Source organism: Cryptotermes secundus, unplaced genomic scaffold, assembly GCF_002891405.2.
Source record: "Cryptotermes secundus unplaced genomic scaffold, Csec_1.0 scaffold302, whole genome shotgun sequence".
NCBI lineage: Eukaryota > Metazoa > Arthropoda > Insecta > Blattodea > Kalotermitidae > Cryptotermes > Cryptotermes secundus.
Genome location: NW_019744411.1, coordinates 61,660 through 76,651, shown reverse-complemented (window position 1 = coordinate 76,651; position 14,992 = coordinate 61,660). Strand labels below are relative to the sequence as shown.

General features: G+C 40.6%; 1 protein-coding gene across 3 annotated transcripts in view; it reads left to right on the top strand.

Annotated features, from left to right (window-relative positions):
- The window catches only part of LOC111874705, a 178,243-nt gene that overhangs the window by 107,489 nt on the left and 55,762 nt on the right, over positions 1-14,992 (top strand). For all 3 annotated transcript variants that reach the window (XM_023870427.2, XM_023870428.2, XM_023870426.2), the window contains exons 2-4: positions 4,856-5,036; positions 9,177-9,325; positions 13,865-14,040. In XM_023870427.2, the coding sequence (XP_023726195.1) occupies positions 4,954-5,036; positions 9,177-9,325; positions 13,865-14,040 (408 nt within the window). In that variant the 5' untranslated portion in view covers positions 4,856-4,953. The remainder of the gene's footprint in view (positions 1-4,855; positions 5,037-9,176; positions 9,326-13,864; positions 14,041-14,992) is intronic.

Here is a 14,992-nt window from a genome sequence, read left to right as displayed (position 1 = left end):
AGTGGAAGGAGTCTAATATTGTACCAGTTCACAAGAAGGGTGATAAAACTGACTGTAGTAATTATCAGGGGATATCACTGCTGTCAACTTCATACAAAATTTTGTCCAGTATTCTTCTCTCAAGGTTAAGTCCGTACATAGATGAAATTATTGGGGATCATCAGTGTGTTTTTCGACGTAACAGACCAACTGCTGATCAGATCTCTTAAATTTGTCAGATATTGGAGAAAAAATGGGGGTACAATGAGACAGTACATCAGCTATTCATAGACTTCAAGAAAGCCTATGATTCAGTTAGAAGGGAAGTATTGTACAGTATTCTGATAGAGTTTTGGGTACCTGTGAAACTAGTTAAGCTGATTAAATGTGTGTAAACAAAACTTACAGTGAAATCCATAGAAGTAAACATTTGTCTGATAAATTTCCTATCCAGAATGGTCTAAAACAAGGAGATGCTTTATCGCCACTCCTTTTCAACATTGTTTTAGAATATACCGTTAGGAAGGTCCAGGAAAACCAGGTGGGACTGAAATTAAATGGGACACATCAGCTGTTGGTTTACGCCGATGATGTGAATCTCCTGGGTGATAATATAGATACCACAAAGAAAAACACTCAAACTCTCACTGACGCTAGTAAAGAGGTTGGTCTAGAAGTAAACACAGAGAAAACCAAGTATATATTGCTATTTCGTCACCAGAATGCAGGGTAAAATCATGACATAAAGATAGGTAACATGTTTTGAAAACGTGGAACATTTCAGATATTTGGGAACGACAATATTAGATCAAAACCTGATTGAGGAGGAAATTAAGAGGAGATTGAACTCGGGTAATGCTTCAGTCACTAACCTTTTGTCTTCACGTCTGCTGTCTAAAAATATAAAAATTGGAATTATAATTATAATTTTGCCTCTGGTTCTGTATGGGTGTGACACTTGGTCTCTAACATTAAGGGAGTAGCTGAACAATTGGCAGCTTCTCAAGAAGTACTCAGCTGCCTGAGTGAGTGAGTGAGTGAGCTGATTTATTACTAGAATACTCACGTTTTCCGAATTATGGGAATTTGCATACCTTGTTCTGATGTTCATTTGTGTTGCATGTAAGTCTGTTGTTGACATAGGTGATTAGCAGCTCACATGCTACAGCTTATAATGAGTTACAGTATCTTCATTTCGGTTATCAGATGTTCCAACGATTGTCATTTTTCGTGGTATGACAATGTAGCGATCTGTATAGCAATATTTCAATCAGTCCAATGAAGTCTACACCACTTCTGACACCAGTCGTCGCGTGTTTTAGTGACTAGACACGGGGTTTTGATTGGTAGGTGGCTTTGAGTCTTTTAAACCGTAACTACAAATAATTACAGTGCTATTGCTAATTCTCACACCTTACAACAATGTACTATAGCCTGCACTAAGTCTTCTCAGTTCGCCTTTAGTAGTCGTTGCTTGTCAACAACTCCCAACAACGCAGATTCCTCAGCATCCGTGTTCACTGGCTGTTATCAGAGTCACTTTACAACCAGCGGTTTACCGCCAGTCAGCTCATCTTGACACTCAGCCTTTTGAGGATCACGNAGTTTTTTTTTTTTTTTTTTTTGCAACTGTACCCATTCAGTCATAGATCAAGGCTTATGACGAGAAGGTGGATTTTGTCTCTTACGAATCTGCTTGGTATTTGACAAATGTACATATTACATGTATAGCATGATATTGAAAAGTATTCCTTGTGCACTGTATTCAAGTCCTGTCAGTGCAGGCTTAGCAAAGCAGATCATGCCTCTCTTATTTATCTTATGCTACAACCGCAGCTTAGTCACTTGAACGGCCGTTCGCTTGACCGCCGCCAAGTTTAAGCCTTTCACATTTTTTTTGTGCCTGGCTTTGCCTTGTCGTACGCTGCGAACATGGTCAATCTCATGATTTTACATTAACTCTGTTGTTACCTCACGGGTTTGTTGTCTAATCGTATACATGCGGAAGTTTGAAAGCAGAGTGCACCTTGGAAAATCTCCGATTATGCGAAGAACCTTGTTTTGCATGCCCATTAATTTTAAGAGGTAGGTGTTTACCACAAATTCCCAGGCGGGACAAGCGTTTGTCATTACAGACCTAGTGAGTGCTTTGTGGACGGTCAGTTTAATGTTAGCGTTTAATCGCTCACTTTTGAATAAGGAATATACTGCAAGAAATTTCCTGAAGGCCTCGGCTTCGATCATTTTTATGTGTAGTCTTCGTGTAATCCTCTTACAGAAGATTACATCGAAAAGACCGGCTCAGCTCGCTGACTCCGCACTTTTATCCACGCGCAGGCATTTTCGAATCTCATCGTAGTTCCTGTAATCATTGTTTTATGGAGGGTTACTTTAATGTTAGCATTTAAACGCTCATTTTTGCATAGGGAGTAGACTGTAATAAATGTTCTGAAGGCCTTGGCTTCAATCATTTCTACGTACAGTGTCCATGTAATCCTCTTATCGAAGATTACACCGAGATATTTTACATGATTGACGAAGGGGATGTTCCGTCCGTTCATTGTAAGATGAGCCTCAGGAGGCCTAAGTCTATGAGAAAAGCAGATGGTCTGAGTCTTATCCTCACTGATGTTTATGTTCCAACGTTCACACCGAGCCTCAATAGCACCGAGACCTCGCTGCAGCTTTCTGACAATATAACCTTCTTTGCGGTCCGTCGCATATATACGGGTGTCATCAGCATAGAGACCTGGATAGACACCAGGTGTCCAGGACGGAACCTTGTGGCACCCCTGCTTCTATATCCCTTTGTGTGAACATTTCGCCTTCGACCGAGACTCTGAATTTTCTTTGGAAAAGAAATGAGCTAATAAGCTTGACGAGGCTGATCGAAAATTCTAGTTTAGATTATTTATATGAAAAGCCAAGGTGCCATACTGTATCACATGCTATTTCCATATGCAAGAAAACAGCAGCCGTAGACATGTTATTGTTGAAATTTAAGGGGACGCGGTCCGTTAGTCTCACACGAGGCTCGTACATTGAAGTGTCGAGCTATGATGGGCACATAAACCAAAATGGTTTGCGTTAAGGAGGCCTCTTTCTTCAATGCGCCTTTGGGCAATTTTCAGAATAACTTCCTCGAATAGCTTACCCGTTGTGGACAAGAAGCTGATCGACGTAAATTTTGAGGGACTTTGGGTCCTTACGGGTTTCGGTGACGTTATGATTTTCGCTTACGCATTAGAGAAAACCGCTCCTAGCAGTTCCTCCATTGTCGCGTCGCGTGTTCGTTGCCGCTGAAACGTGTTTTTCGGCCGTTCCCAAATTCCTGACCTTCAGCTACCATGTTACAGTACACATATTAATCGGGTAGTGATCATTGGAAACTTTCAGATAAATTTTGGATATGAGATTCTCACAGCAGTGGCCGAGAAGAGTTATATCTTGTCATATAACGCCGTGTAGTCTGGTGAAAACCGACGTTTAGAAGGAACGTCGCATCCATCATCAAGGTCGAAGGGTAAGTCGGGTAAGAAACCAGCTAGCAGAGTTCTGCTTGCTGTCTATATTATGATGGTTTCTTGCTTGGCTTACCTTTCCATTCTGGAGATGGAGGCTGTTTGTTTCTCAGAAACGTCTGTTGACTTCACCATACTTCACGGCATTATATCTGAGAAGACGGAACAGTTTTGTTTCAAATAAAAGTTAGGGGTTTTATGTGAGCCATTTCCGAGGTAGCGTTACATTAGACCAGTACTCAGTGTCTGTTCGCCTGGTAAAGATGGGAGGTTGTCCCTATCTTTAATTAAGCACTATGCCAAGAAAATATATTGGCGGGGAGGTGGAGATAAAGCTCCACCATTCTTGGCCTCAGCATTAAATCCATCAGATGACCAGATTGAATGAAATTCATTCATATTCTTTTGATTTGTGGCCTTCGTTAGTAGCATATTGGCACTCTGAATGTTAGGTGTTAGATTGACATTAGCAGGTTTAATGCAGGGCCGTGAAGTTTTGTGTGATGACAGAGCTATGAAGGATATAAAGCCATAAGTCATGTAGCACAGACAGGAGAGAAGAGAAATGCACGAAAAATTTTGGTAAGCAAACCTGAAGGTAAAAGACCTAGGCATAGATAGAGCGGTAATATTCAAAAGTATCTTAAAGAAATAAGATGGGAAGGTATTTATTTGATTCCTCTGGCCAAGGATGCAGATTAGTTTTTGGCCCCTGGGAATGTAGTGTTGAATATTTTTCATAAAATTCATACAATTTCTTGACCAGCTGAGTAGCTTTAGCTTCTTAAGAAGAAGGGCTGTGCTCTGTTAGCTAATAATGTAATGTCATAATGGCTACAAAAAAGGGGTAATTAGCTTTCTATGTCATAAAAATTAAATAAGATTCTAGCCATTAAATATTTCATTAATTGGTTCAGCTGTTTCGTTCAAAGGAATATGAATAATGTAATCTTTAATCTCATTATGGAACAGTTGTTTTCAGTTTCCACTTATGATATCGATGTTAGTTTGTGTTAGTTCAATACTATTTCTGTTGAACACCACTGCTTTTTTTCTTGCACTTGTCTTATCGCTGCTGGCATGGAACTCACTACTTGTTCTTTGTCACACCGTTTCACTATACATAAATGATGCATGCCTCTTCTAGCACAGATTTGTTCCTCAAGCTGACTGGCATAATCATTCCAGAACATTCTGGCTGGCAGCATGGACTGCACATTCAAGAACAGTGTAGAAGCTCATGGTGGGTTGTGAAGTCACTGAGCTTCCAGAAGGAGGTGCATCGTTACTTTATATTGTTTGTTAGCCTCTGTGTATGGTTTGGAGACCTGTAAGCTCTTATTTTGTATTTACAGTTCTTCTGAGTGAGCCAATTGAAAATGATGATCTGCAGTTCAAGACACTCAAGATTACAGACTTCGGGCTTGCAAGAGAAGTATATAAGACAACACGTATGTCTGCTGCAGGAACCTATGCCTGGATGGCACCAGAGGTTATTAAGACATCCACATTTTCTAAAGCCAGTGATGTCTGGAGGTTAGTATGAAAGTCATCATGTTCCATACTGCTAGCTTGTTTATGGACAGTTCTTGAACCAGGGGAAAACAACAAATTCATTGTTGAGTCTTCTGGCTGGCTGCATGATGTTGAACTGGCAGAAGCTACTAATGTACTGAACAAATGGTATGGCCAAGAATTAAAAAGACTAAAGGATAGAGACCTGTGACTGATTCATGTTGTCTTGGTTCTTGCATGATATAATAAGGCCCTATCAATTGTTCAGATTGTATTGTGTTAAATTTAAAAAGAGCTTAATTGAATGTAGAATGAAGTGGTGATTGTCTGTTTAAAGGTTTTGGAAATTAACATGAAGGGACTGAAGAAATCTGTGACAATTCAGTCAGGAGAGTTGGTAGTCGATTGATCAAGGGTAAAGTTACCAATTTAGTGCCATGCCATAAAGACAGAATGGGAGTGGAGGTATAGCTACACATGTTCTTGTCACTGGAACTAGATTCAGGAGGCTGGGTGGGCACCCGAGAAGTTCAGTTTGCTGTGAAAAAGGGAGTTCTGGTCTGTTTGAAGATACTGTGCTGGAATTTGCCCAGAGGAGCTGTGGGAACAACCTCAGAGAATATTTGTATCTAAGAGACAGGAAATGCCAGTCACAGTAGCTGATAGACCTAAAGCATGGACTGTCTTCACTCAGTCGGATGCTGGGATCGTGGGTTCGAATCCCACTCAGGGCATTAATGTTTTGTGTGTGTATGTGTTGTCCTGTGATTAGGTAGAGGACTTATGATGAGCTGATCACCGTCCAAGGAGTCCTACCATTTGTAAAAATGATCATGAAACGGAGAGAAGAGGCAAGGGTCCACGGGGCCTGTAGAGCCAGTGAAAAAAAAGGGGCGGGGAAAGAAGTAAGAGGAAAGTGGAGAAAGTTCATGATGAGCATCTTTGTAACTTATACTCTTTGTCTAATGTTATGGTGAGAAATACGTACAGAAATTAGTTACAGGACGTAAAGGAAGACAATTTGGGGGAAGCTAGGCATTTCATGGGAAGATGGTATTAAAATGGATTGTAATGAAATGAGGTGTGAGTGTATGAGTTGGGTCAGTTGTTGCATGATGGGTTTGAATGGTAGCCTCTTGTGAAAGTGAAGGTAATCAACCTTAGGGCTCCAGTCAAGGAATTTATTGGCAAGAGGAGCTATTGTCAGCTTCTCAAGGAGTCTGTGTCATGTTGTTAGCTAATATCTTGTGACTACAAGTTCAGAACATCACTGGCACGTGAACTTGCTCATTTTGAGAGTGATATTTGAACCTTGACATGCCAGCAGGATTGTTAATTACAGCATGTGACATTTTACTTTGTCCTGAAAGTTGGTTCTGGCTTCTTTGTATTGTGTCCGATTCTGTTTTCCTTGAATGTGTATGAACTATGTCAAGTTTTCATATCACCAGAAACTAGGGGTTTGATTGTGAATGCAAGAAGGTTATAAAGTCCAAAGCTGTGTCTCTAAACATTTCAATACACATGGAGCTTGGGTAGCTTAATGAGTGCAGTGACCACTTTGGCTATGATTGACAGTGGGGACGGAGATTTTTTATAGATTACAGTCATCTGGGATGCAATATCATGTAACATAATAGATGGATATTAAATTTTCAGAGGAACCTGCTGTGTCCATCTTCAGGCTATTATACCCTGAAGATGGAGGCAGCAGACTTCTCTGAACCATTTGTCCTATCTATCAGCCCATATGGCAGCACATCCCAGAAGACCATAATCAGAATATTCAACCCCATGAGATTGTTAAATCTCATTATATCACTAGTTTATGGGAAGGAATATTTAGTGTTAATAAGAGTTGAATGCGATACATAACATGTGCTTCTGTCAACACCATGACCCTATAAGTCTGTTTCCCAACTAAACAGATTAAATCTTCTGTTAGGGCAGTAAAAATTGAGAGAGTACCTTCATTTATGCCATAACTACTTCCTTCCAAATCCTTTCCAGTCCATCATGCGTCTGTCATCCTACCATTTGATGCCATAATTATATAGGTACTGACTCCATTGTATTACCACTACTTGGAGTGACCGTAGACAGGGTTTGGATTGGTAATTGGATTTATTGAACACGTTAATGCATAACTCATAACTACACTTAATTATAGTGCCATTGCTGATATCCACACTCTACAGATCACTATAGCACACAGGCTAGTGTTCGCAGTCTCTTACAGACTCCACTAGTCGTTTCCTGATAACGGTTTATAATAGTTGAGATTCTTCAGCTGCACCTAACAAGTCGTATTGTCACAGACTCCCTTACAGTTCTCCCTAGTGCTTCAACTGACTAACTCCCAGGCTGGTGGCCCCCTTTCATGCCAACCTTCTAGTCTTCTCTCCTCTTCACAGACTTACATTCAGTTAAGCTCTAAACTTTGTCCCGCGTATAACCCCTTGGCATGGACCACATAGAAAACATGGCTCTTCTATTGTTGTAGTTGAACTGTTGCTGCGGAGATGTGTCTACCATGCCATTGCATGGTAACGGCCGCTGCACAGACCACAGAAAACACAACTTCCAGCCTCTGTTGTTTCATGTTGATTCATTGCCATGGGAATCTGTTTGTGTGCTATCACTACCTAGTAAGGGGTCTACACTCTACAGTATGGTAGAATGACAGATGAATTGAACAGGATTGAACAGAGTGGCCACAGTGTAAATCAATGGCCTTTACTAGGCTGGCAGAAGATCTGATCAGTTTAATTTGAAAAGGGACTTAGGGAATCATGGTGTTGATGTAAGCACTATAAAATATAACTATGCATGCTGCTGGAGTCATGATCGTGTTCATATGCAGCAGGTGCCTAATATGCTCCATTCCATATCTGAATGTCTCCAGTCAGTAATCCTTTTATGTTACTCAGTTTAAAAGAAGTTGTACAGACACCAAGCACTTAGGCATATTATATAGAGTGAGACCGCCTCTGTGGTCTAGTGGTCAAGAGTTCCTGCCTACAGATCCAGAGGTCCCAGGTTCGATTCCCGGTTCTACCTGATTTTCTGAGAAGTAGTGGGTCTGGAACAGGGTCCACTCAGTCTCGTGAGGATAATTGAGGAACTATTTCAAGGAAATAGCGGCTCCTGTCTAGAAAACCGAGATTAATGGCCATGGAGATTGTTGCGCTGACCACGTGACACCCTCTAGCCACAAAAGTTGGCACTAACTCGCTGACAAGCCTACTACAGGCCATGGAGTTTGTTTTGTTTGTATATAGAGTGAACAGTTAGCCCAGTGGGTGAGACTATACCGAGGCCAAAGAAAGAAACCCCACTTATGATGGGGATGATGGTGCTTGAGGCTTCCTTCTGTCTGCTTGTATGTTTCCCTCCACCTCCCTCTGGCCTGTGTAAATCAGCCCTTTTTTGTGTTCAGGAGAGTTATCATATGGTTTTCATTACAAACATTTGTGTGTATAGGGCACTAGATGACTTGGAGGAGGGGGGTATATAGACAAGTGTGCTGGAAGGGAAACATAACAGTTCAATGAAGAAGAGAAATTATCACTAAATGGCCATTTTTGTTAGAAATCTGATTGCAGACTTTGCTTAGCTTTCTACCTATCCTAACAGTCTGTTTTATGGTGCTATGGTGCAAGTGCTATGCTAGTACTTTAAAACGGGCCATGAACAGTGAGTTTTTTCTCTCATTCCATTTGCTGCTCAATAACCTCTGCAGTTGATGCAGGATCAACATGCAAGCCAAAATTATTTAACCAAGAGCTATAGTTTCTATATGGTAATCATAAATAATCAGAACTATAGGTATTCTAATAAGAAATAATTTATTCATAAATAAAAAAGCTTATTGGAGAAGGATATACTCTTATTATTCAATAAGACAAAGTATTAACATGTGACCCAATGAAATATACACATAAGCACTGCAAAACTGAATGTTGAAGCAGGAGGTAAGAGGTTCATATGTCGGCAAAATGACTAATTGTCCTGCAGTTTTCATAGCTTTTTTCTGCCCCATCAAGGAATTTCATGGATAGTATAGTGAAGTAGGCCATGACTACTTCTGTTCCTATTGCAGCTGGCACAATGTCTGTGATCTAACATATTTAGGAGTTTAATATTTGGATGTTGTTGCAGCTATGGTGTTTTATTATGGGAACTACTAACAGGCGAGACTCCATACAAAGGAATTGATGCTCTGGCTGTGGCTTACGGCGTAGCTGTGAACAAGTTGACGCTCCCCATTCCTAGCACTTGCCCAGTGCCATGGCGGGATCTTATGGAAGGTATGGTATGAACCGTGTGAACATTAACTATTTGTATGGTATACAAGGTTTGTTAACTCCTGTGTGATTGTGAGGATACAGCTGAAGATTTTGCCATGTGGGCTCTTGCTTTATGGACCCAAGTGACTACCAAGACTCCCCTACAAGTACGATACTAAGCTTCATTCAAAGTGTAGGATTGCTGAAGGGTTAAAGTAGAAGGAGTTGCACAGTAGATCATTGAAGATTGTGGTGAAGTAGCCGGATTAGGCCTACCCATTATTCATTCACTCATTCATTCATCGAAGGTTTTAAAGTTTGTGATGATGGTACATTAATATTGTCACATGTTGGGTGTGTAACGGGACAAATAACTTCACGCCATCTTAGATATAGCAAATTTATTGAACACTCGCTCTCACAATTACACAATTCGCAATTTCCCAATTACTGCCATCTGCAGTTTCACAATTAGTTCTCCTGTTGGAGTCACTGTCATTCTCTCGATACAACTTGACTTGTTGACTGCTAGATTGCAACTGACTAGTTAGTCCCTCTCACTGACAAATACTCCTGTTATGTAGCTTCCTCACTGACAACACAGAAAACAGTTACGTGATAGCTTTCACTGTTGCATGACGTCATGTTTACTGATTGCCTAGTAACAGTCGCTGCACGGGCTCCCCTGTTGCATGATGCCGTGTTAACAAACGCGTTGCTGGGTAAGCTCAGAAAACACCAGCGCGCTTTGGTTCGGCTTGGTTCGGCTTGGCACGGACAAACACTGCTTTCCGTACTGTTGCATAACCTCGTTTCCACTGTTGCGTAACTTGGCAACCGACCATTTATCAAGGGTCTGTCTTCGTGGTAACTCGTTCCACCTCCCATTGCCCAGCAATTGTTGGACATGTCACACTGCTCCCTTCTTTAGGCTGTTCATCCCTAATAGCCTAACAGTGCATCACCGGTCCTTTCCTTCTGAGGCTGTGCTTGCAACATTTTCTTTTTTGTCTGGCTCTGTGTTTCCTTTCTTCCCATTGCCCATTCTTCAACCGCTACATCCGCTCCTTTCTTAAGACCAGCTTATCTTGAGCTGTTTTTTTTAACACAACGTTTCAGAGACTGGATTCAGTCTCTGTCTTAAGGTGAAACCTACTCAGTTGTGCCCAGTGGACGGATCTGGTCCCTATCTCCGAAATGTGTTTTAAATAGAAACAGGAGGTTGTTAATGATGGATAATGTGCAGAAACATCATATTTGCGTTAAAGGTTTGTTTGCAAAAATCATGGAATGGCTGTCTGAAGTAACACCAGTGATGTGCATGTCGATGTGTGTGAAGTAGCTGACGGATGAGACTATAACCTACATATAGTGGTTCATTCCAAGCAGCTGACATGACATTCTATAGTGTTATAAGTGTTTGCATGGTGGTGTGGTTTGATGTTGTTATACAGCGTCCTTAAAGGAGCAAAGAACTTGTATGAAACTGAAATTTTCTGTCAAACTGAGCAAAACAGCTGTGGAATCCCACAGAATGTTATGTGAAGCTTACAGCAATGAGGCACAAACATTTCCAAAGCAGGAGTTCTTCAACTGATAATGATGGGAAGTTGTGCTGACTTTAAGCTTCAAGAAATGATTCTTTGATTTCACAGGCAAAAGACTTTGTCTTTGCCAATAATCAGTTGATTGTACAGGAAGTACCAAAGGAGACTGGATGTTTAGTCTGTGAAGATCCTGTGTGACAAGTGACTGCTGACTTTTTTGAGAAAATGTTGTCCCTGGAGTTGAGACTTGCAGTTAATGCATATGAGATGGAAAAAAATGACAGTCAGTACTGTGGAAGAGGTCTGATTCACTGCATCCAAAAAACACTGATCTACCTGAATGTGAAACTAGTGTTGATTGTGTTTTTGATTATCACATTGCTGTCTGTTCATCGTTAGTTCCCTCCAGTGGGCTACATTGTTAATCTAGCTTATTATCTGGAACTTTTGAGTCATGCAAATGATATGGTATGAAGAAATTTACTGGGAATGCGGACTCAGGAACTGTGTACATTGCCATGACAGTGACTAGCTCACACAGTGTTGTTGAGTCAAGAGTTTTTGACAAAACTTTGATTCCTGTCTTTTCACAACTTCCCTATTCACATGACCCATCCCTCATAGACTTTCCTTTCTATTCCTCTAAATAATAATTACAATATGGAACAAGATTTTGAACAGAAGAGGAAATTATTATGAATATAATAGATGAACTGAGAGCAATTTGACATAAATACTTCAAACAGTGCTTCCAGAAATGGAGAGTTGGAGTGGTTCATTAGTGCCCAGACTAATTATTTTGGAGGAGATAGGTCTAACTAAGCTGTAATTCTTGAAGCAAGCTGTTATTGACAAAGAAGAGGAACTCTCTGAACAAATCTCATAGTCCGTTCATGCCATCAGTGTGCATGCCCCCATGCACACACACAGATATGCACAGAGAGAGATGGTGGGGGGTCACTTCATGACTTAATGTTTTGGCATCAGAATCTCATGCCCAAGGTCATTCCCAGTCAGGAGTGTCACGTGAACATAGGTGTGTTATTCAGCAGGTACAGATCATTAGATGGCAAATTGTAAAGCTATCCCTGTAACAGGCCGTGATGGCCTGTAGGGTTGTGAGATGTCGAGGATCCCACATTATCTAGACAATCAGCTCACAGATGGCGGTAAGGTTGTCAGCCTGACGCGCCAGCCGCCCTTTACCCCCAAGAATATTCCTGGTACTCATTTCTGTTAGAGGCTGAGTCGACCCCAGGGCCATAGTGTGGCTGGAAGGATTAGGTAAATTGAAAAAATCCCTCGCAAGGGACTAGAACCTGTGATCTTCTAGCTTGTAGCATAGTGCCAACTACGGTACCATGTGCCCTGAGCATTAGACGTCTGAAATTAAAAATGGTTTGGGTGTAGGTCATGTTGACATGTGCAGCATTTGCCAGCCAGATCTCCGGACTTCATTCCCTTAGATTTTTTCCTTTGGGGGAACATGAAGGATCTAGTATACTGATAGAAAGTGGAGACACAAGGCTCATTACATTTTTGCATTTTGTTTGCTGCAACTAGGCAATCCTAATGACGTGATGTGCATAGTGCCTTCAGTTCACAGATGAGCCAGGATGTGTACTGAGATGAAGGGTGGTCATTTTGAGCAGTTAATGCAAATTCAGCAATGAATACTTTATGCAAGTACTTGTCCACTTATTTTACATTTCTTAATGTTCAGTAGTGATAAATTCATAACTGTTAAGAATGAGACCTATGCTTGTATGACATTTCTGCCCTGGAATTACCTCAGGTGTAAGCTTTTGAAGTTGAGACATCAAGTTATAATTGCCCTATTTATATAAACTTCCTTAGTCTCTCTGTGATCACCCAAGTGCCTTGTTAGAGATCAAGCCTCAAACCTAAAACGTGAATGTATGGGACTGTGCTGCCAGGGCAGGGCAGGGCTGTTTGTCTTCTCAGGGGGCAGTGATAGATGAGTATGCAGCACTGATGGAGGATTAGCAGGAAAAACCAAAGAATTTTTTAAAGAAATTTTCTATAGTTCTGCTTCATTCACAAAGAACCTCACATGAAGTCATTTGGGATTGAACTCAAGGCTCCATGGTGTGTGAAGTCAGCATCTAACTGCTTGAGCTATGGCATGACCCTAGAATGTGTATGTGTGTCATGTTACATTATGTTATGTTAATAGTTAATAGCTGGTAATTATTTATATTATGAATAACTCATTTGTTATTATTAAAATGTATTATTCATTTATACCATAACATATGCAGAATGAACAAAAAATGATTCACCAAACTTTGGGATGTGGTTTCACCCATTGAAAGAGTTAAAAAATCTATATTGAAAATATACCCAGAATGGATTACATTTCAGAGCTGTGGCCCTTTTGAATTTTAGGATATTTGAGGAGGACAGCAGCCTTGCTAGTATTTCTCAAGTAAATCTGAATGTAACAAAGTAGTAGTTCTTTGACATGCAGTCCACCCATGCCCAAACAGAGCTCAGCACAGTGCCTCATGGATTTGTACACATGCCTGAAGTCCCTTCCTTCCATGAAATTGCTTAACAGGTGTTCTCTACATGCTACTGCAACTCTGCATCATCACGGACTGAAGTGGCATAAACTAAACACTTCATATATTTCCAAAGAAAAGTCTGTTGGATTGAGGCCTGATGAGTATCAGGGCCATGGAGCAGGCCCATCTCAACCTATCTACTTTTCACCAAAGACTTGATTTAGGGATTTCTAACATAATTGAGGAAGTCACCATGAGCCCCTTTGCTCATGAACCACATGTGATTTCATATTCACAGAGGGATATAGATCCCTAGAGATATATCAGATATATCTGCAGGACATGTACACCCAATAGGCATGAAGGCTTAAAGAGTCATTATCCATTGAGCAGAAGTTTCCTGCTTTTTTGAAACCAAAAGTTTTATTGCCCTTTACAAAAGTAGCAAGGAAAGAGAAACTGAAGCAATAACTTGGTTGTTACAGCCTGCTGGTGTCCAGACCCTCACCTGCGCCCCTCATTTGAAGACATTCTTCAGGCTCTGGATGCTATTGTTCATTCAGCATTTACACAGACGCCACATGAGAGCTTCCACACTATGCAGGAGGACTGGAAACTTGAGATTGAGGAGGTGCTTCATGGTCTGCGCATGAAGGAAAAGGTACCATTTTGTTTGGTTCAGCAGAAAGTTTATTGTTGTTCAGGTGTAGGTACTGTAACCACAGGTTTGAGATATGCTATAGCTGTCATATTTTGGTAGTATGTGTCTTCTCCTTCCTTGTTAGTCATCTTTAATAACCCACTCACTGCAATGGGTACAACAGTTCTGAGGGTTGCGTTATGGATAAAACTGTGTCAGTAAACAGAGTTCAAGAATAATATCTTTTTTTATTGAGCAATTATATGCAAATAAGTGTGAATTTAATACTTAGATACAAATTGAATCCACAGTGGTGTGTATACATATATGTGTAAACAGTAAGTTCTGGGAGAACTAATCACCTACTTTCCTCTGATATGATACCAACCACATAGAAAATTACGCCTCAAACAATTCCTCATTGCCACGGCAATGTGTCTTCTGGGCCATTGCCCAGCAAGGATAAAGGGGATGCACAGAGAGCTCTACCAGCTCTCCTTTGATATGACATGGGCCACATATGAACTGACACATCCAACAATTCTTCTATTGTTTCATATGTATTCGTTGCCATGGTAATGTTTTTACTCAGCCATTGCCTGTTAACATACACAAACAGACACATAGATTGATGTGAGGCATTTATGAGGCATGCCTTTCAGAAGGGTTCACATGCACGATATACATACCATGTTTCATCAGGACTGGTTCAGGCGTTCAAAAGTTTATAGGAGAGAGTTCACAGATCTCATAAGCCTGCATTTATTTTTGCAAAATAAGGAAAGTAGGCAAAAAATATATTTATTAATAGCAATTTATTTAGTTATGTTTTTAGTCTTGTATACACATACGCAAAAATGATGTATTAATTGCATATCCAAATTCTGATATACTTAAATAAATATTGTCTAACTGTCAGCTGGTGCAGTTTTCTTCACAAACAGTGAGAGGGTTATACTTTGTAACCATCTGT